Source organism: Rhinopithecus bieti, unplaced genomic scaffold (assembly GCF_001698545.2).
Source record: "Rhinopithecus bieti isolate Rb0 unplaced genomic scaffold, ASM169854v2 scaffold_13352, whole genome shotgun sequence".
NCBI lineage: Eukaryota > Metazoa > Chordata > Mammalia > Primates > Cercopithecidae > Rhinopithecus > Rhinopithecus bieti.
The window spans coordinates 859,418-886,884 of NW_016808026.1; the positions used below are offsets into that span (position 1 = coordinate 859,418).

Here is a 27,467-nt window from a genome sequence, read left to right on the forward strand (position 1 = left end):
GACTGGTCACAATGTATCATTTCATATTTTGGCTACGTACATTTATATTTTCTCCTAAAATAAAATTTTCTGAACACATAATTTTATTTTCATCATATTCTCTTCATTCTCCTTTTGTGCAGATGACTGGTACCTCATCTCATGAATCTAGGCTTTTCAAATTACTTAGTTTAGCACAAAATGTTTCTTCTTTTTTTATAAAACTATTTTGGATTTCTGTCACTGGAAAACTCTGGGATGTGAATTTGCCTATGTCCCCTACTAGTAGGGTGAATCCATATTTAATACATATGTCACCCAAAGCTAAGTTACAAATATCTGCTTCTCCCTCCCCATCCCCTGCCATCAAGAATATCTTTTTATGTCCATAAACATTTATATATAACAGCATTTTCAAAAGTGCATTGTCTTTTATTGATGAACATAATTTATTTAAACACCCACTATTGTTGGACATTTGTGGGTTTTCTCCCCATGTTTTTATTTTGTTGTTGTTGTTTTTTTTTTTTTTTTTTTTTTTGCTATTATAATCAATTGTGCAGTAAATATCATTATAGCTAAATCTGTACACATTGCTAAGTTTTCCCTTGTGATAAATTCTAAACTAGAATTGCCAGGTTAAAGGGTAGGCTTATTTCTTTTTAAGGCTTTTGACATATATTGCCAAGTTGCTCTTTAGAAATCTATCACTGAGATCCCACCAGAAGTACTGAAACATACTGTATTTCCAAACCCTTATAAAATTTCTCTTTTAAAACAATTGCTAATGTAATGCATCTTTTCCTAACCAAATTGAGCATTTTAAAATATTGCCCATAATTACAAATTCTTTACTACAAAGTATTTCATAAATCAAGAGTCCCAAAACTTTAAACACTTTTTCATAAATCAAGAGTCCCAAAACTTTAAAAATTTTGGTAGCTTGTGACCAGACACGGTGGCTCACGTGTGTAATCCCAGCACTTTGGGAGGCCAAGGCAGGAGGATCACCTGAGGTCAGGAGTTCACGACCAACCTGACCAACATGGAGAAACCCCGTCTCTACTAAAAATAAAAAAATAAAAAATAAAAATAGCTGGACATGGTGGTGCATGTCTGCAATCTCAGCTACTTGTGAGGCTGTGACAGGAGAATCGCTTGAACCCAGGAGGTGGAGGTTGCAGTGAGCTAGATTGTGCCATTGCACTACAGCCTGGGCAACGAGAGCAAAACTCCATCTAAAAAAAAAAAAATGTAGCTTGTTTTTTTACATTTTTTGCTTATAGTTTTAGATGATGTACGGTGAAGAAAGAAAAGGAACCCTAGCCTCAATTTTTCTCTCATCAAAACAAACCACTCTAGTGCCACTATTCATAAACTCATCCCTAGTGATCTCTAAGTTCAAGGAACTAAAAAGAGTATCCATCTTATAAAACATTTAGTAACCCCTTTTGGGCCAGGCTCGGTGGCTCACGCCTGTAATCCCAGGACTTTGGGAGGCCCAGGAGAGAGGATCCCTTGAGTCCAGGAGTTGAGACCAGCCCGGGCAACACAGTGAGATTCTGTCTACCCCGCCCCCGCCCCAAAAAAAACTAGCCGGGTGTGCTGGCATGCACTGTAGTCCTAGCTACGTAGGATACTAAAGCAGGAAAATCACTTGAGCCCAGGTGTTTAAGGTTACGATGAGCTGTGATTATACCACTGCACCCTAGTCTGGGTGACAGAGCAAAATGCCATCTCTAAAAATGAATAAAAATAAATAACTCCTTTTGTAAATAATGCTTTATTAAAGTTGTTAGGTTGAAGAGAAGTGTACTTGTTTCAAACCAAGTTCTTATTAAAATATTATCTACAAAATGATGTATCAGTTCCAATTAGTATTTTATTGTAGTAGCTTATTTGATTTTGGTCAAGTTCTTTATGGCCTTGATATTCAAACATAAAATTCAAATGCAAAATCACAAGATACAATTTTGTGAATGTATCTTTGACATCCTTGGTAATTAGTAGATTAGGTGGCTCTTTAGAAAAGTATATGTTTTCAGTGAAAATTTCTTTTTCTTTTTTCTGAGACAGGATCTCACTCTGTCATCAAGGCTGGAGTACAGTGGCACCATCTCGGCTCACTGCAACCTCAACCTCTCGGGCTCAGGTGATCCTCCCACCTGTGCCTCCCAAGTAGCTGGGACTACAGGCATGTGCCACTATGCCTGGCTAATTTTTTACTTTTTTGTAGAGATGGGGTCTCACATGTTGCCCAGGCTGGTATCAAATTCCTGAGCTTAAGCAGTAATCTTGCCTCAGCCTCCCTAAGTGCTAGGATTACAGGCGTGAGCTACTGTGCCCACCCAAAAATTGCTATATAACAGAAACACTAGTTTATTCTAACTATGGAACATATGAAGCCTTAGTTTCTGTTAAACTTTGGCCCTTTTAAACTATAACAAGCCTTGTCTTTTTACTGTCTATCAAAATCAAACAAAGTTGAAAATTATCAGTTCAGGATATTACAGAAACATATTCTCTTCTCTTTTCTCTTCTCTTCTCTTCTCTTCTCTTCTCTTCTCTTCTCTTCTCTTCTCTTCTCTCTTCACCTGCCTGTGCCTTCTCTCTCTCTCACACACACACACACACATACACACATGGACTCTCTCTGTCCTGTTTCTGACTATGTATGCCACAGTTTTTCTTAAAACGAATGTGAGGGATATAATAGTATACTTCACTATATATTTTTTAATTTCACACTGGGTCTTTTCCCTCTTAAATACTTGGAGAAGATATTACATAGGTTAACAAAAGTAATATGTGGTCCTAGCCTTTAACCAGATTTTACTCTAGGATAGAAAACACTTTTTTTTGGAAGACCAAGATATTGAATTAGATATAAGAGTTCACCTCAATAGGTTAGTTTTCTAATTCCCATCCTTTAAGTAATGTTTAAAGATATTTCTATTTCTTGATTCTTATTCTTTTTTATTACTTTACATATTAAACATTCATTATCAGAACCAAAATAAAACTTCCCCAATACTGAGTCAAAAATTGATGTGTAAATAAGTCTTTTCATTCCTGCAAAACAGACTTCTTCCCTCAAATTCCTCCTAGGTTTATGGGGACTAGCTAGATAGCCTGCTTCCAGATTCTTCACTTTCTAATCTACCTCTACCATACCCCAGAAATCGTGGAAAAATCCAAAGTCATTTCTTTAATTACTCCCAGTTGCAGTATTAGTCTTGCAGTAGATTATTAATCAGCTCACATGCCTCAGTGATTCATTGATTGCTTTCTGGTGCACTGTCTGGAAAACTGATAATGATTTTTCTTTCTTTCAAAAGAATGCAAGAAGGAAATCTTTCTTTTCTTTATTTTTGTAATATAGATTTATATCAGTAATGATGAAATTAAGTAAAGTGAAATAAAATATTTTTTAATTCAAAGCTAATGAAAATAGCAAGTCTTTTAGAAAATTTAACCATTATTAGATAAACCTTATTATGAGAAAAGTTACAGGGCCACTCTTGAAATGGATACTATATTATTGGCCTTTTTTAATTTTTTTGGTAAAATTTTCCCACTTGTCTAATTTCTTTTTGAAAGCAACAGTAAAGTACAGAAGAATGTTTTTGTAAACTTCTCCCTTATGTTGTATGCCTACCTAAAGGCATACTTCCACTTGCAGGACAGCATAGTGTCTTAAATGAACCCACTGATTTCTCATGAATTTTTTTTCTGTGACCATGCAAACTTGCACCTTGTCTTTGACAGTAGAAATAAAATCATAAATCTGATTTTGCATATTTGCTGTAAGGTTGGCCCAGAGTAGCAAAGCACAAAATCAAGACCATGGTACTTGAAATTTTTTAAATCCTAAAAATATATTCCATTAGATGATATAATTTAATTATACTCTAAATGTTTTATCTAAAATGCATTTTCTGTCTTTTCCTTTTTACTCTTGTCCTCACTTTTAACGATCCATCGGCTGACAGTGTCTTTACATCCAAAATGCAAAGCAGACAAATGGGCATATCAGGGAAGAACATGACAAAAAGCACCAGCATCAGTGGAGACATGTGCTCACTGGAGAAGAATGATGGCAGCCAGTCTGACACTGCAGTGGGCGCCTTGGGCACCAGTGGCAAAAAGCGGCGCTCTAGCATTGGTGCCAAAATGGTAGCTATTGTTGGTCTGTCACGGAAAAGTCGCAGTGCTTCTCAGCTCAGCCAAACGGGTAGGAATTTTAATGTTACTTTTAACTTCATATTTGAGTTGTCATTACAAGATATATTTCTCTTCTCTTACTCGTTTTATTGCAGTAATATGTGGATGATGACATGTTCCAGAGGGAAAGGGCATTTTAAACTAGTTAACCTTTCTGAAATCAACAATGATGTTTTTTCCAGTGATCAATGAGCCTGCTTCAAAATGAACCTTGGCTAGTGTTCTTAAAATGTAGATAATGTCTTTCCTCCTCAGCAAAGAGTTATGCTGTAACACCCAATTGCCAGTTGCTGATCCTTTGTAAAGATAATCTGAAATGGGGGATATTTGCTTTTCTTTAGGTTCCTCAAGTTGGAACCAGCTAAATTAATTTCCATTCCCAGCAAGATACTGTGAAGATGATTCCTCATATTTTGTGTGAATAATACAGTTCTTGTATTGCTGACAACCCAACTTCCTTTTCAGTTTGTAAGCAACATTTGCCAGTAGTTATCAATTTTCTCACTGCAATTTTTATTTCCCTGTTAAAACTTCAAACAGCAATATTCTCCAGCAGCAGGGATGGAGGAATTTTCTGCTGACAGTGAAGATATTCAAAGCTTTGCTACTTTAAAATTCAGTTGCTAAATCACATCTGCAAAAACAAATTATAGACAACACTCCTACTCAGAAAAGCCACTGTTGGCAATTAAGAAATTTGTGAATCAGAGCAATGTCTTTTTTTCAAATGGGTGTTGATAATTAAACATTAAATCCTTGGTATCTTGGAAATAATAGCATATCTTCTACTTAACAAACAAATGCATGTAATATGGTGTTTCTTTTATTGCAAAATAAATTATAGGCAGCTGGATTAAATCTAATTTATGCTTGACTACTAGGACTCTCATACATAGAAGTCAGATATAAATCTACAGCACAAAATAATTTAAAGTTACTTTAATTCTTGGACCCGGCTAATCTTGATTTTTACAAACTATAATTGTAATTCTGGGAATTTAGTCTTATTTAACAATATTATATTGAAATAATTATTTGGCGGTATTTTTTATATTCTGGTTGTAACTAAAGATATTTAAAGTGATTTTTGTTATAGGATTTTTTATTGTTTTAAAATACTATTTTGCATTTTAACGTATAAATAGAAGTTTAATTTATGGACAGTGAACATACAGATCATACTTTAGTGACTTTTAAAATTGTTAATATTTATACATCATTAACTATGTTGTGCTAATATGATACATGTTGGCCTTTTGAAATTGAGATTTTTTTATACTTCTCTAATAGAAGTTCATTATATTTTTTTCTTTAAAACTTACAAACATCTGTCAATCTAAAATTTCTCTAAAAAGTAAAGTCTACTAATGTTTTTTAAATTAGGAACCTCAAATGGACGTTAATAAGACTACAATTTAGAAAATATATGAAACTAAATAATTAATTCCATTCATTCAGGGTTGTTATGTATAAATATTGCACACTTACCGTGTGCCAGACACATGAAGAAAAAAGATGAATAGGAAATCATTTATAACCCAAGTTGCTTACAGTCTAATAGAGGACAGATACTTAAACAGATTGCTTCAAGGTCATACACCAGTGGTGAATCTAGAATTACATAGAAGGTACACTGGATGCTCGGAGGAAGGCCACTTGACTCAACCTGGAATTCCAGGAATGAATTCCTGGAGATGATACCTAATCAGAGATATCATCTCAGTGACTGGAGTGGCTGCTAACCAGGTAAAAGACAATTAGAAAGGTGTTCTAGATAGAAACCATAAGAAAGAAGGCATAGATCCATGATATGTGCAGGAATGATAAGCAGTTACATAATTTTAACATAAAATATTGGACTGAATAGCTAGAGATGAGGCTAGTAGATAAATAGAGACCAGGTCATAGAGCATCTCAGATCACAGTTATAGATGATAGGAAGTTTTACAAGGTTCTCAGTAGAGGATTGATATGGTCATATTTGTATGTACTTTATGTACAGTTTTTAGCCCATTCAGGCTGCCATTTGTTTATGTAACAAATAATTTTTGCATACCTATCATTTGCCAGGGACTATCCTGAAGAAAACAGAGACAGAAATCCTTCTTATCTTGGAGCTTATATTCTAGTGGGGCTACAATAAAGAGGTAAACTTAAGTCCACACCTGGAAAAGAGCATTTAAGGATGAATTAATGGAGAAGTACAATAATTCAGACAAAAGATAAGATCCTAAACTAAGCCAGTTGTAATAAAGATAGAGAGGGGATGATAGATTCAGGGAATTTTTAAAGAGCAAAATTAGTAGTCAGTTACCTGATTAAGTGACTAATTGGATATGAGGAGGTGAAGGAGAGAAAATTCTAAGATGACTCCCATATTTCTGACTTGCATCACTGAGTGGATGGTAGTGCCATTAATGGATATTGGAAATATAAGAGGAGTGGTTGGGGCATGGTGACTGATGCCTATAATCACAGCCCTTTGGGATGCCAAAGCAGGCAGATCAGTTGAGGTCAGGAATTCAAGACCAGCCTGGGCAACATGGCAAAACCCCATCTCTACAAAAATATAATTAGCCCTTCGTGATGACTCATGCCTGTAGTCCCAGCTACACTGGAGGCTGAGGCATGAGATCGCTTCAACCCGGGAGGCAGAGGTTACAGTGAGCCGAGATTGGCTGCTGCCCTCCAGCCTGGGTGACAGAGCAAGACTCTGTCTTGCACTCCCGCCCACACACACACACAAAAAGAGAGAGAGATATTGGGGAAAGAGGAAGAGAATGAATCTTTGATTTAGGAAATTTTGAATTTGTGATATCTGTGAAAATTTCCAAGTGGAAATGTCTAGAACATTTAAATAAACACTTTTGAAGCTTGTGTCAGGACCAGGGACATAAATATGAGAGTTACAAAGTTTAGATAATACTTAAATTCATGAATATGGCTGAAATTGCCCAAGAAGAATGATACAGATAAAATAGCAGTAGCCCAAGACAATGCCCTGTGGAAGATTAGCATTTTAGAATTGTGTGGAGGAAAAGTCCAAGAAGAAGAAGAAGGAACAATCACAAAGAAAAGACCAAAATTATGAGAGAATAGTATCACAGAAGTTAAGATGTAGAATATTTCAAACACAGAAGGGTCAGTATTTCTAAATGACCAATTTCATGTCTTTACATTTTTGGCATAACTATCCCATATATCTTTCTTTGATAGTATTTGTATTACAAAATTGTAGTTCTATTGACCATACATTCAGATTCTGTAACAATACCGATTTGGTTTTCATGTATGAGTAGTTATAGGTTTTTATCTCAAAAACCTTGACATGTTGGCAGATTTAAGAAATGTAGTCTTGTTTTTTGTTATATCATAAAGTTCCTTCCTATATATTACATAGCAAATGATAAAGTCTCTTTGTCATTGTCTTCATTACTATTCGGTGATATTATAATGGGTACATTTTTAATAGTTCTTAAAATTTGCAGTTATTCATACCTACTCACCTAATAGACTTGACCTGCTGACAATAGAATTCAGATTATCTCTCATTTTAAAGCCCAAGTTTAACTGTAGCATAGCCAAAAATTACTGGACTTCAAACTTTCAATGGATTTCTAAGTTCTGTATTTGTGTGCATATGTATATGTGTTTAAAATAAGATTTTAATTATGCTTTATTTTCTTAAGAAAAAACTGGAATCATAAGCTCCAAAAGTATTTGAAACAAATCTTCAAATTTCAGTATTTGAGCATATGATCTAGTAGCTTAGATATTAAATTATCAAAAGTAATTATCTACAGCAATGAACTAGTTTTATAATGCTGTATCTTATAATAGCTTCTTTCTTCAGACATAAATATATAAGATGTATTGAGTAACTTGCCTGAAACAAATAAATTCTTTGTGTGTTTTCCACTAGTATGTTTGTATTTTCAAAGATTTGTTTAGTATTCTCTTTATTTTCCTGGTCTCTGTGTGAAGATCTATATTTAATTAAGTTAAAGAGTCATTATGTCATGAATGATATATCATAATGATTTCAATTTTTTGAGATGGTATTTACTTTTGTAAAAATAAATATTATTGTACCATCATGGATTTCAAGATCAGACAAGACAACTTACCAACTTACCTCCCTTCTGAAGAGTAGAAACTCAGCAAAACGGGGTCTTCCTAAAGAATAGTGAAATGATTCTGGATGATATCACAGTAATTATATGTAAATAATAATTGGCAAAGGAGAAACCTTTTATAAAGGTATGTTGACCAACACACATAGTGGCTAAGTTATATCTCTCTTCTGTCACACTATTTGTATGTTCCATTGCCTGTTAATTGGAAGCTCATCTTTTAAATCACTGTTTCTAAAGAATTGAGTATGACTTGATAGGCATTATAACCTAGTAGAGAGCATATAGAGGGAATAAGGAGACTTGAAATCTATTGCTTACTCTGGGTTATATATTAAATATGGACTCTTTAAAAACTTACCCAGCAGATCTGAGTCATATTATGTCTGTCTGACTGATGGAATTGACATGTGCTATCCTAACAGCATTTCTGTAAAGATAATATTTTTAAATGTATGAAAAGTACATTGAAAACTTAATATCACATGGTAGATATAAGACATCAGTAGCCAATTTATCCTCATGGGGGAATCAAGAATTCTGTTTTAGACATTATTTTGATTTTGAGATGTCCATTAGACATCTAAGTACAGTTATTACATGATTAATTGCATAGATTAATTCAGAGCCCAGTAGATCAAAGCAAAGGGTGTAATTTAGGAGTAATCCACAGGTAGCATTTGAAGCCATGGAACTGGATAAGATTATTTATGGTAACTTCAATCAAGAAGAAAACCAAAGACTGAGCCCTAAGACATTCTACCATTTAGAGGTCAGGACGAGGAAGAAAATTCATCAAAGACTTAAGAGAAAGCAACCATTAAAGGAAATGTAAAAAAGGATATCTTAGAAACCAAATGAAGAAAATATTTTAAGAAACAGGACATGATCAACTGTGGCAGGGGCTCTGACAGGTCAAGTAGGATGAAGACTGATAATTTACCATTGGATTTGGCAAGATGGAGAAATTTGGTAAATCTTGACAAACCTTGCAGTGGAGGACAAAGCCTGATGGGAGCTTGTAAAGAAAATGAAGAAGTGAGTCAGAGTCAGTGAGAATAAAAATATGAACACCTAATGCTTTTTAAGCACTTATTATGTGCTAGACACAGTTCAAAGCCTTTACATGTGAATCATTTAAACCTCACAACAAAGTTATGAAGGAGGAATGAGTTATTATCTCCATTCGATAGATGAGGGGAAAATGTAGGGAGACAGGAAATAAATTTCTCCAGTTTACCCAGCTAATGTCATGGGTAGAAGTTGGAATTTGAATCCAGGCAATCTGGATCTGGAGACTTCACTTTTAATTTTTCTATTACAGTCTAGAATAGCACTGTTCAATAGAACTTTTGGCAGTGATGGCAATCTATATCTGCACTGTCCTGTACAATATGGTAGCACTAGTCACATGTGGCCATTGAACACTTGAAATGTGGCTAGGGTAAGTAAGTTAACTGACTTTTAATTTTACATTTTAATTAGATTATTTTAAATTTAAATAGACACATGTGACTAGTGATTACTGTACTGGACAGCACAGTTAAAAACAATTCTTTCTAGGATTTTTTTAAACAAATAAGAAATAGAAATTCTAAAATGGAACTATAACTTGGGGGAGAGATAATCAAAGAAGAGCTTTGTTTTTTTAATAAGAGGGACTTACTTGTGGGAACAATTGGGTAGGTGAGATCCAGAACTTAAGTGGAGATCGTTGGTTGTAACCTGTGGTCACTCAGGCATCTATGTATGCTCTTTTCATCTTGTAATAATTTATAATTTCACACAGTACTTTGAAGTAACTCTTGTTATAACATTTAGCAACTGTAATCATTTAGTCATCTATCTCTTGGTTAAACTGTTTTTCTTGTTTAGTTTCTTCTTCTCAGTGTCTGGTGTTATATCACATATGGTGATCCTCAGTGAAAGGCCCATGAACTCCATGAGGCTACATGATTCACTTCACTGGGGAATGGAAAGAAATAGTAGAACTTACTTTTAATTTTTAATCTAAAAAACAAAAAAGAAATTAAACTTTACAAATATTTAATATATGGCTTCACCTAGAATTCTCACTCTAAATGCGAGATGGTCTCATGCGTTTCTGAGGGTGTTAGTTTTAACTAAACTAATAATGAGAAAATAGGAAAGTGGCTTAAAAAGGTTATAGCGATGAAACTGTGGTTTGAATATAATACCAAGTTTGCAACTTTTACTCCTAGTTAAGCTCTTCATTAGCCCCCAGTGAAGACAATACAACACTTTAAGATCTGACAAGAAGTTTACCAAGAAATTCTAAGTTATCAAAAAGATTAATAAAATATGGATTTACACCTACTATTATTAACAATAAACCTTACCCTAGGTTTACACTTTACATGGCCTATGGTGTGTCTCTGTGATGTTTCTTTTTCAACTGTGACATAATTAAAACTAAATATGAGAAAACTGAACTTGGAAGCAAACTTTCAAAATACTGTATTTACCTAACATACATTACCTGCTGTAATATATACAAACCCTGAAAACTTAATACAAAAGTTCATTTATTGATCAAATATCAGTCCAAAGTAGGTATTTCCAGTCACCTTTTCTGTAGTCATGCAGGGCTCAAGACTTCTTTCATCTTGTGGGCTTTCCCTCTTAGAAGGCCTTAGAACCCTTTCTCTTCAGCCAGTACATGGGAAGTTTTTACGGACAGGAATTGGAAATGGTAACATCACTTCTGCTTCTATTCCATTGGCTGCTTAGTTACAAAGCTGATGCTGGAAAATGGAACATTGGGAAATATAGCCTTAGAGAATGCCCAGGAAAAAGAGCAAACAGGTTTGATAAGCAAACTACAATCTAATACTGCCACATAGCATTAAGCCACTGTTTTCAGAAATTATAAGGCATTTTACTTCAAATATTTTTCCGAAGAGCATAAGACTTATTTTATTATTCAAATAACTATTTGCAAATATTTATTTAATTTTAATCACCTTTTAAAATATCTACATATATTTTATGTATTGTAAAAGTATAGTAGGATATGTGTATCATTTATAAATAATTTTTTACAGAACTAGAAGTGAGATTTTTAGAGGTTTAAAACTACTGACCTAGTATGTAATAGCGCTAAGTGGATGTGTGCTAAGGAAACATAGAAAAACTCAATTGCTAGCCAACTCACTGTAATCCTGGAGCCATCCTTCCTAATGCTTACTTTTTTGGACAGCATTCAGACCAGGTTATACAGAAAGTGACTTGATGTATGCCCTGTTAATATACAAGCCTACATTAAATACAATAATATCTGTGGAAACAACTAAGTAATAAGAATAAAAGAGATGTTAAGTAATAGTATTATCTTTTCACATCATCACAAATCTCAAACTAACCCTATAGGATATGGCATGTTAATGTAGGATTCTAACAATGTGTTTTTACCACTAAATTTAGGCATATTTCTTGCCTTTAAAATTGTAACTATGTTTTAGCCCTTATAATACTATCATTCATTATTTTAAAATATTGACTCATGCTACTCTATGTTATTTACTAACTTCAGGTGGCTCAAGTATTGTAGGTGAGGTAAACATAACATTTTCTGGAAGTGAAAGCTGGTGTTAATATATCATAAATTGTGTTAAGGTACTTATGCAGCATCTAGGCTCAGCATGTAGCTAAGAAAGATAGCAGTTTCATTGTTCATGGAAACAAATTTAGTATTTCTTAAATTTGAATTGGATTTCATATTATTTCTTCTAAAAAACATATTTTTAAAATACTTTTAATTGTGGTAAAATACACGTGACATAAAGTTTACCTGTTAACGATTTTAAGTGTACCGTTAAGTGTTATTAAATATGTTTATTATGTTGCGCAACCATCACCACAATCTATCTCCACAATTATTTTCGGTTGCAAAACTTAAACTATGTATCCATTAAGCAATAACTCTTCATTCTCCCCTCTTCCCAGCCCTTGGTAACCACCATTTTACTTTGTCTTTGTGAATTTGACTGCTCTAGATATTTCTACCCATCAGAATTTGCTTCTTTTTTAAGGTTGAATAATATTCCATTATGTATATGTACATGTATACACCACATTTTGTTTATCCATTCATCTGTCAGTAGGCACTTGGGTTCCTTCACCTTCTGGCTATTGTAAATAATGCTACTTTGAATACGGGTGTACAAATATTTCTAACAGGCCCTCCTTTCAATTATTTTGGGGATATACGCAGAAGTGGAATTGCTGGATCGTATGATAATTTAATTTTTGTTTTTTGAGGAACTGCCATACTGGTTTTCTAATTATTACTATTATTATTATTATTGTTATACTTTAAATTCTAGGGTACATGTGCACAACGTGCAGGTTTGTTACATAGGTATACATGTGCCATATTAGTTTGCTGCACCCATCAACTTGTCATTTACATTAGATATATCTCCTAACGCTATCCCTCCCCCAGCCTCCCACCCCCTAACAGGCCCCAGTGTATGATGTTCCCCTCCTTGTGTCCATGTTCTTATTGTTCAGCTCCCACTTATGAGTGAGAACATGCGGTATTGGGTTTTCTGTCCTTGTGATATTTTGCTGAGAAGGATGGTTTCCAGCTTCATCCATGTCCCTGCAAAGGACATGAGCTCATCCTTTTTTATGGCTGCATAGTATTCCATGGCGTATATGTGCCATATTTTCTTTATCCAGTCTATCACTGATGACATTTGGGTTGGTTCCAGGTTCTTTGCTATTGTGAATAGTGCCACAACAAATATACGTGTGTATGGGTCTTTATAGCAGCATGATTTATAATCCTTTGGGTATATACCCAGTCATGGATTGCTGGGTCAAATGGTATTTCTAGTTCTAGATCCTTCAGGAATCGCCACACTGTCTTCCACAATGGTCGAACTAATTTACACTCCTACCAACAGTGTAAAAGCATTCCTATTTCTCCACATACTCTCCAGCATCTGTTGTTTCCTGACTTTTTAATGATCACCATTCTAACTGGTCTGAGATGGTATCTCTTTGTGGTTTTGATTTGCATTTCTCTGATGACCAGTGATGATGAGCATTTTTTCATGTGTCTGTTGGCTGCATAAATGTCTTCTTTTGAGAGGTGTCTGTTCATATCCTTTGCCCACTTTTTGATGGAGTTGTTTGGTTTTTTTCTTTTTTCTTATAAATTTGTTTAAGTTCTTTGTAGATTCTGGATATTAACCCTTTGTCAGATGGATAGATTGCAAAAATTTTCTCCCATTCTGTAGGTTGTCTGTTCACTCTGATGATAGGCTCTTTTGCTGTGCAGAAGCTCTTTAGTTTAATTAGATTCCATTTGTCTATTTTGCCTTTTGTTGCCATTGCTTTGGTGTTTTAGTCATGAAGTCTTTGCCCATGCCTATGTCCTGAATGGTATTGCCTAGGTTTTTCTTCTACGGTTTTTATGGTTTAGGTCTTACATTTAAGTCTTTAATCCATCTTGAGTTAATTTTTGTATAAGGTGTAAGGGAGTGATCCAGTTTCAGCTTTCTACATATGGCTAGCCAGTTTTCCCAGCACATTTTATTAAATAAGGAATCCTTTTTCCATTGCTTGCTTTTGTCAGGTTTGTCAAAGATGAGATGGTTGTAGATGTGTGGTGTTAAATCTGAAGCCTCTATTCTGTTCTGTTTGTCTATATATTTGTTTTGGTACCAGTACCATGCTGTTTTGGTTACTGTAACCTTGTAGTATAGTTTGAACTCAGATAGTATGATGCCTCCAGCTTTATTCTTTTTGCTTAGGATGGTCTTGGCTATGCGGGCTCTTTTTTGGTTCCACATGAACTTTAAAGTAGTTTTTTCCAATTCTGTGAAGAAAGTCAATGGTAGCTTGATGGGGATAGCATTGAATCTATAAATTACCTTGGGTAGGCCATAAAAGCTGTTTTTTTTTTTCATAGAAGCTGTACAAGTTTATATTCCTACCAGTAGTGCACAAGAGTTCTAATTTCTGCAGATCCTTGCCAACACTTAATGTTTTTTGTTTTGGGGGGGTTTCCAATAATAGCCATTCTAATGAGTATGAGGGTGGTATCTCATTGTGGTTTGGATTTGCATTTCCCTAATGATTAGTGGTATTGAGCATCTTTTCATATGCTCATAGGTCATTTGTATATCTTCTTTAGACAACTGTTTATTGGAGACCTTTGCCCATTTCTTAATCAGATTTCGGGGGGGTTTTGTTGAGTTAAAAATAAACTTTTTTAAAATAGAAAATTGTAAGCAGGTTTTTTCAATCTTAGGAGTCATCTGGCTGGGCACAGTGGCTCACGCCTGGAATCCCAGCAGTTTGGGAGGCCAAGGAAGGCGGATCACCTGAGGTCAGGAGTGCAAGAGCAGCCTGGCCAACATGGTGAAACCCCGTCTCTACTAAAAATACAAAAAGTAGCTGGGCATGGTGGCGGGCACGTGTAATCCCAGCTACTTGGGAGACAGAGGCAGGAGTATTGCTTGAACCTGGGAAGCGGAGGTTGCAGTGAGCCGAGATGGTGCTACTGCACTCCAGCTTGGGTGACAGAACAAGGCTCCATCTAAGAAAAAAAAAAGAAAAAAGAAGAATCATCTGTGTATTAACAATAACATGTATTATAACTTATTTGCACTTGTTCAAATCCCATCAGACTATAAATTTCTTGAAAGAAGCAGCTATATCTCATTCATTTGTACATCTCTGGTACCTAAGATAATAGTTGATATCTACAAAATACTCAGTATTTGTTGGAATGCATGTATGAATAAATGAGTGAACAAATGAATGAATAACAATTTAATCTCTTACAGAGAAGGTAACTTAAAACTGTGTTCCTCAAATTATTAAACTGATACATTGATGTTTTGAAGCTATAAATGCTCATATGGATATATGTCAAGTGTTTCTTATTTATCATCTCATATTCTAGTGTTTCATTATTGTTTATGGAAATAATAAGTAGAACTCTTTAAAGCTTTTGTTAAGGAATACTTACATCTACAGCTACAAATGCAAATTATCTTGAATTATCCCTTTCCAAACATGAAGGTTGCAGTCATAATCAAATTATTAATAATTTGCTAATGTTTTCTTATGGTATTTTAATCATTTCCCTAAGCCACAAATTTTATTCATACATTTTTTCATTAAATAAACATTTTTATCAACTACACTATTTGTAAGACTCATTTTAGTGGATGCTATGGAAGACAACTTGACAAAACATTGTCCCTACTATCTCATAGCTTCTCTATTCTTAGGATCTTAAAATCTACTAGAGGAAATGAGTTGTTGGCTTGAGTAAACGTAAAACAAGGTGGAACATGATGAGGATTAGCAAGATTCTGTAAGGGAATGTGGCAGAATGGAGAAAACATAAATTTTAGAGTTCAAGCAGGCCTGAATTCAGGTCCCAATTCTGCCACATGGGCAAGTTACTTAATTTCTCTGAATCTCTATTTCCTCAGCTTTAAAAATTATGGACTCTATCATCCTACTTCATGAGGTTGTTATGAGCACTTATACTAAGCACTTATAACTTTGTCTAACATATACTAAGTTTCTACTAAATGACAGCTGTTATTATTAATATTATTGTTAACATAAGTTTAGCTGTTATCATTAATATTATTATATTATCATTAATGTAATGGTGGAAATGATTCCTTCCAGCATTGTTGCCAGGGTACTAGTTGATCTTAACCTTGAAGTGTGGATAATGTTTACATTGTGAAGATGCTGAGAATATGGCCTGGATATTTTGGACATGGGAAATATTAGACTCAGAGATATGGAAAGGTATCTTATGTATGAGCAGGCAGAGAGTATTTGACACATAGTGATAAATGAGACTAGCAATAGAGATTGGGGCTGGATTACAAATCATGTTTGTTGAAGGAGTTAGAGCCATAGGGCTGGCAATAGGGATCTATTGTAGAATTTCAAGCAGGGTCATGACAACATAAATTAGAAATATTTTGTCAGTAAGAAAGACTATAGAGATCAAGAATAAGATACTTTTTTTAAATTAGAGTAGAAATGAGGAGGGCATGATCTATGGTGTATTAGTTTCCTATTGAGACCATAACACATTATCATTAACTTAGCAACTTAAAACAATGCACATTTACCGTGCCATCTTAAAACAAGGTGAGCTCTACTGGCTTCTCTGCTCTGTGTCTCACAAGACCAAAATCAAGGTGTCATCCACGCTTGGATTTTATCTTAAGACCCAAGGCAAGACTCCATTTCTGAGGTCATTCAGTTGTTGGTTGGAGCTCAGTTCCTTGTGGTTGTGGACCTCAGGTTCCCATTTTCCTGGACACATGACCTCCTTCATCTTCAAGCTGACAAAGGCACATTGAATCCTTCTTGTGCATTTAATCTCTCTGCCTTATCCCTTCTGCCTTCCAGTCAGAGAAGGTTCCCTGCTTTTAAGGGCTTATGTAATTAGATTGGGCCCACTCAGGTGATCTAGGAAAATCTCCCTATTTTAAGGTTCATAACCTTAATTACATTTGAAAAGGTCCTTTTGCTATGTAATGTGGCATATTCCCAGAGTCCAGGGTGCAGTGCATGGACATCTTTGGGGGACCATTCTGTCTACCAGAAATGATAGTATTAGATGAAACGGTAAAGAGATTCAAGAAATACTGTAGACATATTTTTGAAGTTATTATTTACATCCTGTGTGCTTCCTGGGAGTCAATGCAAATAGAAATAAACGTTAATTTTCATAACTTACCTTCCTTGACCAAAGAACACCCACCAGTTATTAAGATTTAAGCTTTTTTTCTAATATAAAATTTAGAAGGGAATTTATCAGTCATTAAATAACATAATTAGCAATACCATGAATTTGTTGTTTAATTTTCACAACATGAGATGTAACTATTATCATAACCATTTTACACATCAGGAAACTAAAATGCAGTTTCATGGTTGACAGATAAAGCTCTAAAGCTGGTATTCTTTATATGACCCCCATTATTGCTAACAGTGTATTTTTATAATTAGCTTTTTTCATGTTATTGGGGAGGGAATCTTTCTTTTCAAAATAAAATTCCTCAGGAAAGTACTTTTAATTTAGTATAAGCTTTATATAATTTAGTATAAGCTTTATTTAATTTAACTGGACATATTTTAAGATGTAAATAGCCAACAGGGATTGTCCATGTTAGTAATCAGTAAAGGAGTGGTAATTGTAAATAAACCATAAAGAATTTAATTCTGAGCCAAGAAACACATACAAGAAAAGAAGTCTTTAATTTCTTTAAAATTTATAAGTGCCTTAAGGTTTTTGAGCATCAGAGTATAAACAGAATGCAATTTTAAGGCCATTTTAAATGAAATCCCCGTACATTCTGAATTGGTATGTGGGGCTGCTAGATGCTATTTACTCAATTGAGTCCTTTCCTTGTTACCTACTAGAAAGACTTCCAAAGACACAGTTGCAGTTATTTGCTAGAAATATAATAAAATCCTAGCTAAGCAGTAATGATACTAGGAGCAATGATATCAGGAGTATGGAAAAAGATAAGACTGTTGGCTCATTGTCCCCTTGGGCTTTGAAAACTATCTGGCATTGCAGACTTCATAGAATGAAAAGCACTAAGATGAATCCATCTTCCCTCTTTGATGCAGCTCTAAGTGGACAAATTCTTCTAATATTATTCTTGGATGAAGTGGTTTTTTTTAACTGACACTCTATTATTCACTGCCATATAAACATTTAATATAACATATTATTATTCAGTAAATATTTGAACTTCCACTAAGTGACAAACAACATGGTATGTGCCAACTAGGGTCCTCCTCATATGGTATCTCTGTTCCAGTGGGAAAGACAGGCCTTAACAAATACATAAAGTAATAATTAGTCAACATTACAAAGCTTGCCTTGATGAAAAGTGCCAATGATATATGAGTGTATTGCAGACGATACTAACCTACTATGTCTCATCTTTCTATCCACAAAGACAAATGACCTTTTGATTTAAAATCAGCTGTATAGGATCTGAATTTGTATACTGTGCATACAATGAGGAAGAGAGGTAATAGTTTCTAATGTAACCTAGGATATGCTTGGGACTAATACAGTGGAAAAGTAGAATCTAGTGTATTTCTCTTAGGCATTAAAGTTTGGTGCTAACATAAGAATGTAATTTCTGTAGCTTTTAATCCAAAGATTTAAAAGGGTGGTTTTGGTTTTGATCTTGTAATGTGAGGAATTTATTGCTTTTTACTTGAAACTTCATAATTGCTTAGAAAGTGAGAGTAGGATATGAGAGCTGATACAGAAGTATGAGTTGAGATGAGGAAATGTTCTGATGAAGAAACTGATGGTGAGGCAACATGTAATATAGAAGTATAAGAAAGAATAGAAAGAATACCACAGAGAGCCTCCAGGAAAGGCACTGTGCTCATAACTGAGGTATTGAGGAATTTTACTTCACCACCTTTCACCCAAATCCTCCTTTCCAAAGGAAATACAGTAGCCCAAAGGTAGGGGAACAGCAGCCACCCACCTCTTATCAAATCATTTCCAGTCCCATTGACATTTGAAGTATCTCAATTTCTTGTCTCTTTTTGTCTTCCTTTTCCTACTGCCAGCAGTCATTTTATCCTGGAATTAGAGCCATCTGTGTGAAAGAAACGATAAGTGACCGAAGTTTTCTCATTTGCTCTCAGTCAGAATTCCTCTTCATTTAACCAATCAGTTGTGAAATTATCTTACTGGAAGCACTAGTTTGATAAAATTCTGCTTCAATACATTAAAATAGATTTCTGTTTAAAAAAATACACAGATTATTTAAGAACTCTGCATTTATTTGATTTATTTCATTTGGAAAGTTTTTTTCCAGAAAAGGACAAAATGTTTTTTACACAAGTGAAAATACCTGTATTTTAAAATAAAATAATAAATTTAATTAACGAACAATGAAAGATATGCCATTTCAACTATTCACTATAGCAAACACATGAAATCAACCCAAATGCCCATCAATTATAGATTGGATTTTTAAAAAATGTGGTACATATATACCATGGAATTCTATGCAGCCACAAAAAAAAATGAGATCATGTTCTTTTCAGGGATGTGGATGAAGCTGGAGGCCGTTATCCTTAGCAAACTAATGCAGGAACAGAAAACCAAATACCACATGTTCTTACTTACAAGTGGAAGCTAAATGATGCGGACTCATGGACACATAGAGGGGAACAACATACTCTGGGGTCTTTGGGAGGGCAGAGGTTGGGAGGTAGGAGAGAAGCATGAAATGTAACTAATGGATACTAGGCTTAATACCTGGGTGATGAAATAATCTGTACAACCAACCCCCATGACACACGTTTACCTAACAAACCTGCAAATCCTGTGCATGTACCCCTGAACTTAACATAACAGTTAAAAAAAGGATACGGCATTTCAGATAACTAAATACATGTGACTATATGTTCGAAAGTTCACTTCTTATTTCTAACTGAAATGGTAAACTGGAGTTTATTTCCTTTCTCAAGGAAGAATAATATTCTTTTCTTCCAAATTATACAGTACAGTGCACAATTTTAAAGCAATGCAGAATCCTCTTTAAACTGTGTTCTAGGATTAATCCTACTAATTGTCAAATCTTTTTATGTTTTATTGTGATGAAGACCAAGTGGTTTGCATTATTTGTATATTTGAATACACTTTCATATATTTAACTATGAATTAGCCTTCTTATTCTGAGTTATCCAATCTCAATCACAATAAAATTCCCTCACAGATTTTACATACTGGATTATTCCTCTTTTTAATCATTTTAAGTACATTTATTATTCCTTAGACTTACTCCTTAGATGTGTATTTATTTTGCATTTATCTTAACGTGTAGAAACTTCAAGTGGGAAAAATTGTAACATCTCATATAAAGATACTTTTTTCTGTGTTTTTTTAATGGAATATTCGTGTGTGTCAATGAAACCTTATGCTGACTCTGTACCTCATTTTGAATAAGAGAACTATGTTAAATTCTTTTAGTTTTAATCTGCTGTATCTTTTTGGTCCTTTATGATTGTTCCATCAGTCTTTATCTATCCTTGGTATAAACTGCTTTTTTTCTTAAAATAATCCACATTAAGTTTTATCCTATTTTCAGTGAAACATTTAAATATACTAAGGTTAGTTTAGATTCCATTTTTCTCAAATATTGCTTAAAATTTTAAATAGAATATCAGACTAGCACTAAGCACTTAGATTTTTTAAAAGTATACAAATTTCTAAATATCCATTCAATTATGATTAACTGTGTTTCTATTAAAGAAAAATGGTGTTGTGCAGGCACTATGGAAAATTTTAAAATTACACAAATTACATAAAAGTTAAACAAATCATAGACCTACACTCAGAAAGCTTAAAATCTATTAGGGAAGAGATGTTAGATAGCCTATCAGTAGCACAAAATGCTGTAAGATTTCAGAAAGATCACTTCTTACTGGAATGGTATTTTGGATGGCTTCTTCAGGGTTTGTAATTTGAGCCAGACTTCAAAGAATAAATCATATTTCAATGAAATGAGATAGGAATGCACATCAATCATAGGGAACTTCAGAAGTGTAGAGTAAGTTCAGAAAAACATTTAGTATGCAGCAGAGAAAGACAAATGATCTAATTTGACGAAAGTATTGGTTTCCAAACTTTTTATTTAAGCAATTGGAACCCATTTAACTTTTAGAAGCACAAGACAATACAATCTCTAAGGATGTCTTTAGAGCATACTCAAGGAACTAAAACTATGTTCAAGACCTCAAGCATAGAGTATGAGATAGAGTTATAAATATAAACTAGAGTCATACAGTTTTATATTTATAACTCTATAGTTATATTTATATATAAATATGCTCTATAAATATATCCCAACCTTCCCTTCTGAGTCCCCAAAGTCCATTATATCAATATTATGCCTTTGCATCCTCATAGCTTAGCTCCCACTTATAAGATATGCCATTTCAACTATTCACAATAGCACTTATAAGTTCTTACTTACAAGTGAGAACATACAATATTTGGTTTTCCATTCTTGAGTTACCTCACTTAGAATGATGGCCTCCAGCTCTATTCAAGTTACTGCAAAAGACATTATTTCATTCCGTTTTATGGCTGAACAGTATTCCATGGTGTGTATATACCACATGTATCTACTCATTGGTTGATGGGCACTTAGATTGGTTCTATATCTTTGCGATTGCAAATTGTGCTGATATAAACACCTGTGCATGTATCTTTTTCATATAATGACTTACTTTCCTTTGGGTGGATACCCAGTAGTGGGATTGTTGGATCAAATGGTAATTCTACTTTTAGTTCTTTAAGGAATCTCCATATTGTTTTCCATAGTGATTGTAGTAATTTACATTCCCACCAGTAGTGTAAACATGAAAAAATGTTCGTCATCACTGGCCTCAGAGAAATGCAAATCAAAACCACAATGAGATACCATCTCACACCAGTTAGAATGGCAATCATTAAAAAGTCAGGAAACAACAGGTGCTGGAGAGGATGTGGAGAAATAGAAACACTTTTACACTGTTGGTGGGATTGTAAACTAGTTCAACCATTATGGAAAACAGTATGGTGATTCCTCAAGGATCTAGAACTAGAAGTACCATATGACCCAGCCATCCCATTACTGGGTATATACCCAAAGGATTATAAATCATGCTGCTATAAAGACACATGCACACATATGTTCATTGCAGCACTATTCACAATAGCAAAGAACTGCAACCACCCCAAATGTCCATCAGTAAGAGTCTGGATTAAGAAAATGTGGCACATATACACCATGGAATACTATGCAGCCATAAAAAAGGATGAGTTTGTGTCCTTTGTAGGGACATGGATGCAGCTGGAAACCATCATTCTCAGCAAACTATCACAAGAACAGAAAACCAAACACCGCATGTTCTCACTCATAGGTGGGAACTGAACAATGAGATCACTTGGACTCGGGAAGGGGAACATCACACACTGGGGCCTATCATGGGGAGGGGGGAGGAGGGAGGGATTGCATTGGGGAGTTATACATGATATAAATGATGAATTGATGGGTGCTGACGAGTTGATGGGTGCAGCACACCAACATGGCATAAGTATACATATGTAACAAACCTGCACGTTATGCACATGTACCCTAGAACTTAAAGTATAATAATAAAAAAAAAAGTGTTCTGTTTTCACCACATCCATGCCAACATATATTGTTTATTGACTTTTTAATTATGGCCACTTTTGCAGGAGTAAGTGGATATCTCATTGTGGTTTTAATTTGCATTTCCCTGACAATTAGTGATGTTGAGCATTTTTTCATATGTTTGTTGGCTATTTGTATATCCTTTTTTGATAACTGCCTATGTTTTCTGACCACTTTTTGATGGGATTATTTGTTTTCTTCTTGCTGATTTGTTTGAGCTCTGTGTAGAGTCTGGATATTAGTCCTTTGTCAGATGCAAAGTTGGTGAATATTTTCTCCCACTCTGTGGGTTCGTCTATTTACCCTGCTAATTATTTCTTTTGCTGTACAGAAGCTTTTTAGTTTAACCAGGTCCCACCTATTTATCTTTGTTTTTGTTGCATTTGCTTTTGGAGTTTTAGTCATGAATTATTTGCCTAAGCCAATGTCTGGAAGGGTTTTTCCAATGTTGTCTTCTAGAGTTTTTATGGTTTCAGATCTTAGATTTGAGTCTTTGATCCATCTTGCATTGAGTTTTGTATAAGGTGAGAGGACCCAGTTTTATTCTTCTACATGTGACTTGCCAGTTTTTCCAGCACCATTTAGTGAATAGGGTGTTCTTTTCCCAATATATGTTTTTGTTTGTTTTGTTGAAGATCAGTCGCTGTAAGTATTTGGCTTTATTCCTGGGTTCTCTATTCTGTTCCATTGGTGTAGGTACCTATATTTATACCAGTACCATGTTGTTTTGGTAACTATAGCCTTGTAGTATAATTTGAAGTTGCATAATGTGATGCCTCCAGATTTGTTCTTTTTGCTTAGTATTGTTTTGGCTATGCAGTCTCTTTTTTGGTTCCATATAAATTTTAGGATTTTTTTCTATCTCTGTGAAGAATGATGATGGTATTTTGATGTGAATTGCATTGAATCTGTAGATTGCTTTGGGCAGTATGGTCATTTTCACAATATTGATTCTACCCATTCATGAGCATGGGATGTGTTTCCATTTGTTTGTGTCATCTATGATTTCTTTCAGCAGCATTTTGTAGTTTTCCTTGTAGAGATCTTTCACCTCCTTGGTTAAGTATATTCCTAAGTATTTTATTTTCTTTGTGCAGCTCTTGTAAAAGGAATTGAGTTGTTCATTTGATTTTCAGCTTAGATGTCATTGGTGTGTAGCAGTGTTACTAATTTGTATACATTGATTTTGTATCCTGAGACTTTCTTGAATTTGTTTATCAGATCTAGGAGCTTTTTGGATGAGTCTTTAGGGTTTTCTGGGTATATGATCATATCAGCGACAGTTTGACTTCCTCTTTTCCAATTTGAATGCCCTTTATTTATTTTTTAATCTGCTCTGGCTAGCACTTCCAGTACTATTTGAATAGAAGTGGTGAAAGTGGGCATCCTTGTCTTGTTGCAGTTCTCAAAAGGGATGCTTTCAACTTTTCCACATTCAGTATGATGTTGGCTGTGGGTTTGTCATAGATGGCTTTTATTACTTTGAGGTATGTCACTTTTATGCCAAGTTTGTTGAGGGTTTTTATCAGAAAGGGATGCTGGATTTTATCAAATGCTTTTTCTGCATCTGTTGAGATGATCATATGATTTTGTTTTAATTATTTTTATGTGATGTATCACATTTATTGACTTGTGTAAGTTAAACCATCCCTGCATCCCTGTTATGAAACCCACTCAGTCATGGTATATTATCTTTTTGATATGCTGCTGGAGTTGGTTAGCTAGAATTTTGTTGATGGTTTTTGCATCTGTTAAATATGTTCATCAGGGATATTGGTCTGTAGTTTTCTTTTTTTGTTGTTGTTAAGTCCTTTCTTGGTTTTGGTGTTAGGGTGATACTGGCTTCATAGAATGACTTAGGGAGAACTCCCTCTTTCTCTGTCTTTTGGAATAGTTTCAGCAGGATTGGTACCAAATTGTCTTTGAATGTCTGATAGAATTGAGCTGTGAATTCATCAGTCCTGGACTTTTTTTGTTGTTGGCAATATATGTAATTTACTGATTCAATCTCATTACTTGTTATTAGTCTGTTTAGAGTTTCTGTTTGTTCCTGATTTAAACTAGGAGAGTTGCATATTTTCAGGAATTTGCCCATCTCCTCCAGATTTTCCGGTTTGTGTGTGGAAAGGTGTTCATAGTAGCCTTCAGTAATCTTTAGTATTTCTGTGGTATCAGCTGTAATGTCTCCAGTTTCATTTCTAATTGAGCTTATTTGGATCTTTTCTCTTCTTTTCTTGGTTAATCTCGCTAATGGTCTACCAATTTTGTTTATCTTTTCAAAGAACCAGCTTTTTGTTTTATTTATCTTTGTATTTTTTTGTTTCAGTTTCACTTAGGTCTGCTCTGATTTTTGTTATTTATTTTCTTCTACTGGGTTTGGGTTTAGTTTGTTCTTGTTTCTCTAGTTCCTTGAGGTGTGACCTTAGGTTGTCTAATTTGTGCTCTTTCAGACTTTTTGAAGTAAGCATTTAACACAATGAACTTTCCTCTTAACACTGTTTTTGCCAGAGGTTTTGATAAGTTGTATCATTATTATCATTCATTTCAAGGAATTTTTAAATTTCCATCTTGATTTAATTGTTAACCCAAAAATTGTTCAAGAGCAGATTATTTAATTTCCATGTATTTGTATAGTTTTGAGAGTTCCTTTTGGAGTTGATTTCCAGTTTTATTCCCCTCTCATCTGAGAAGATACTTGATATGATTTTAATTTTCATAAATGTATTGAGACTTGTTTTGTGGCCTATCATGTTGTCTCTCTTGGAGAATGTTCCATGTACTGATGAGAAGAATGTATATTCTCCAATTGTTGGGAAAATTTTCTGTAAATGTCTGTTAAGTTCATTTGTTCTATGGTTTAGTTTGAGTCCATTTTTTCGTTGTTGTTGACTTTCTGTCTTGAGGATCTGTCTAGTGCTGTCACTGGAGTATTGGAGTGACCCCACTATTATTGTGTTGCTATCTATCTCATTTCATAGGTCTAGTAGCAATTGTTTTATAAATTTGGGATCTCCAGCATTAGCTGCATATAAATTTAGGACTACAGTATCTTCCTGTTGAAATAATCCCTTTGTTATTATATAATATCCTTCTTTGTCTTTTTTTACTATTGTTGATTTCAAGTATGATTTGTCTGATATGAGAATAGCTACACCTGCTCACTTTTGGTTTCCATTCTTGTGAAATATCTTTTTCCACCTCTTTACCTTAAGTTTATGAGAGTCCTTATGTGTTAGGTGAGTTTCTTAAAGATAGCAAGTATTTAGTTGATGGTTTTTTTATCTGTTCTACCATTCTGTATCTTTTAAGTGGAGCCTTCAGGCCACTTACATTCAACATTAATACTGAGATACAATGTACTATTGTACTCATCATATTAGCTGTTATGTACTTTTTTTTTTTTCATTGTGTTATTGTTGTATAGATCCTGTGAGATTTATGATTTAAGGAAGTTCTCTTTTGGTATATACTGAGGTTTTGTTTCAGTATTTAGAACTCCTTTTAGCATTTCTGATGGTGCTAGTTTGACAGCAGCAAATCCCCTCAGCATTAGTTTGTCTGAAAAAGACTTAATCGCTCCTTCATTTATGAAGCTCAGTTTTGCTGGATAGAAAATTTTTGGCTGACAGTTATTTTGTTTAAGGAGGCTAAAGATAGGACCCTGATCCCTTTGGGCTTGTAAATTTTCTGCTGAGAAGTCTGCTGTTAGTCTGATAGGTTTCCCTTTACAGGTTGCCTGATGCTTTGGTCTCAGCTCTTAACATTCTTCCCTTCATCTTAACTTTAGGTAGCCTGATGACTATGTGCCTTGATGGTGATCTTTTGCAATGAATTTTCCCAGAAGTTCTTGGAGCTTTTTGTATTTAGATGTCCAGATCTCTAGCAAGGCAAGGAGGTTTTCCTCAACTTTTTTTTTTATTTGAAAATGTATTTCCTCAAATAAATTTTCCAAGCTTTTAAACTTCACTTCTCCTTCAGGAATATTAATTATTCTTAGGCTTAGCTGTTTTACATAATCCCATGTTTTTTGGAGACTTTGTTCATATTTTTATTCTTTTTTCTTTGTTTGATTGGATTAATTCAAAAGCCTTGTCTTTGAGTTCTGTAATTCTTTCTTCTACTTGTTCTATTGTTGAAACTTTCCACTACATTTTGTATTTCCCTAAGTGTGTCTTTTATAACCAGAAGTTCTGATTGATTTTTTTTTGTTGTTGTTGTTATATATATCTCTGGAAATTTTTTCATTTGTGTCTTGGATTTTTAAAAAATTTCTTTAATTTTGTTTTCACCTTTCTCTGTTATCTCTTTGAGTACATTAATAATCAACCTTCTGAATTTTTTATGTGGCATTTGAGAGATTTCATTTTGGTTTGGATCCGTTACAGGGGAGCAAGTATGATCTTTCGGTGGTGTTATAAAGCCCTGTTTTCTCATAATAGCAGAATCACTTTTATGGTTTCTGTTCATTTGGATAGACTATTTCTTGAAATTGTTCTTGAATTTATTTTCTATTGGACTGTGTAAATTTCTTTTTTTCCCCTCTTAAGGATAAGAATTTAATGTTTATTGTTTATTATAGCCTAATTTGATTTTTGGCTGTTTTATATGAAGCCTCTGGATGAGTTCCTTATAGAGAGTCTTTGTGTGTTAGCTTTCCCAAATGCTGCTTGTAGTAGTCTGGTACTTGTTGTGTGGGCAAGTTCATTGTCTCCTATGGGGTTGGAATGATGAGAATCTCTTGAAGCTTATCTCATTTTCCCATGGTGTGTACTTTATGTATTTAATTTTTCTTCAATGTTTTATTTACTGAGTTGATGATTCAGGCTTCAGGCCAATAGGGGAGGTATCCCTTGGGTAGGCAATTGTTGTAGCTAAAGCATATGGG

The 27,467-nt window shown here is 34.3% G+C and overlaps 1 protein-coding gene across 18 annotated transcripts in view; it reads left to right on the forward strand.

Moving 5' to 3' along the window:
• Window positions 1–27,467, forward strand: part of RIMS2 (regulating synaptic membrane exocytosis 2) — a 780,622-nt gene that overhangs the window by 663,525 nt on the left and 89,630 nt on the right. For 4 of the 18 annotated variants that reach the window (XM_017885185.1, XM_017885183.1, XM_017885184.1 and 1 more), the window contains one exon: window positions 3,972–4,213. The exons of the other annotated variants lie outside the window; for them this stretch is intronic. In XM_017885185.1, the coding sequence (XP_017740674.1) occupies window positions 3,972–4,213 (242 nt within the window). The remainder of the gene's footprint in view (window positions 1–3,971; window positions 4,214–27,467) is intronic. 18 annotated transcript variants of the gene reach the window in all.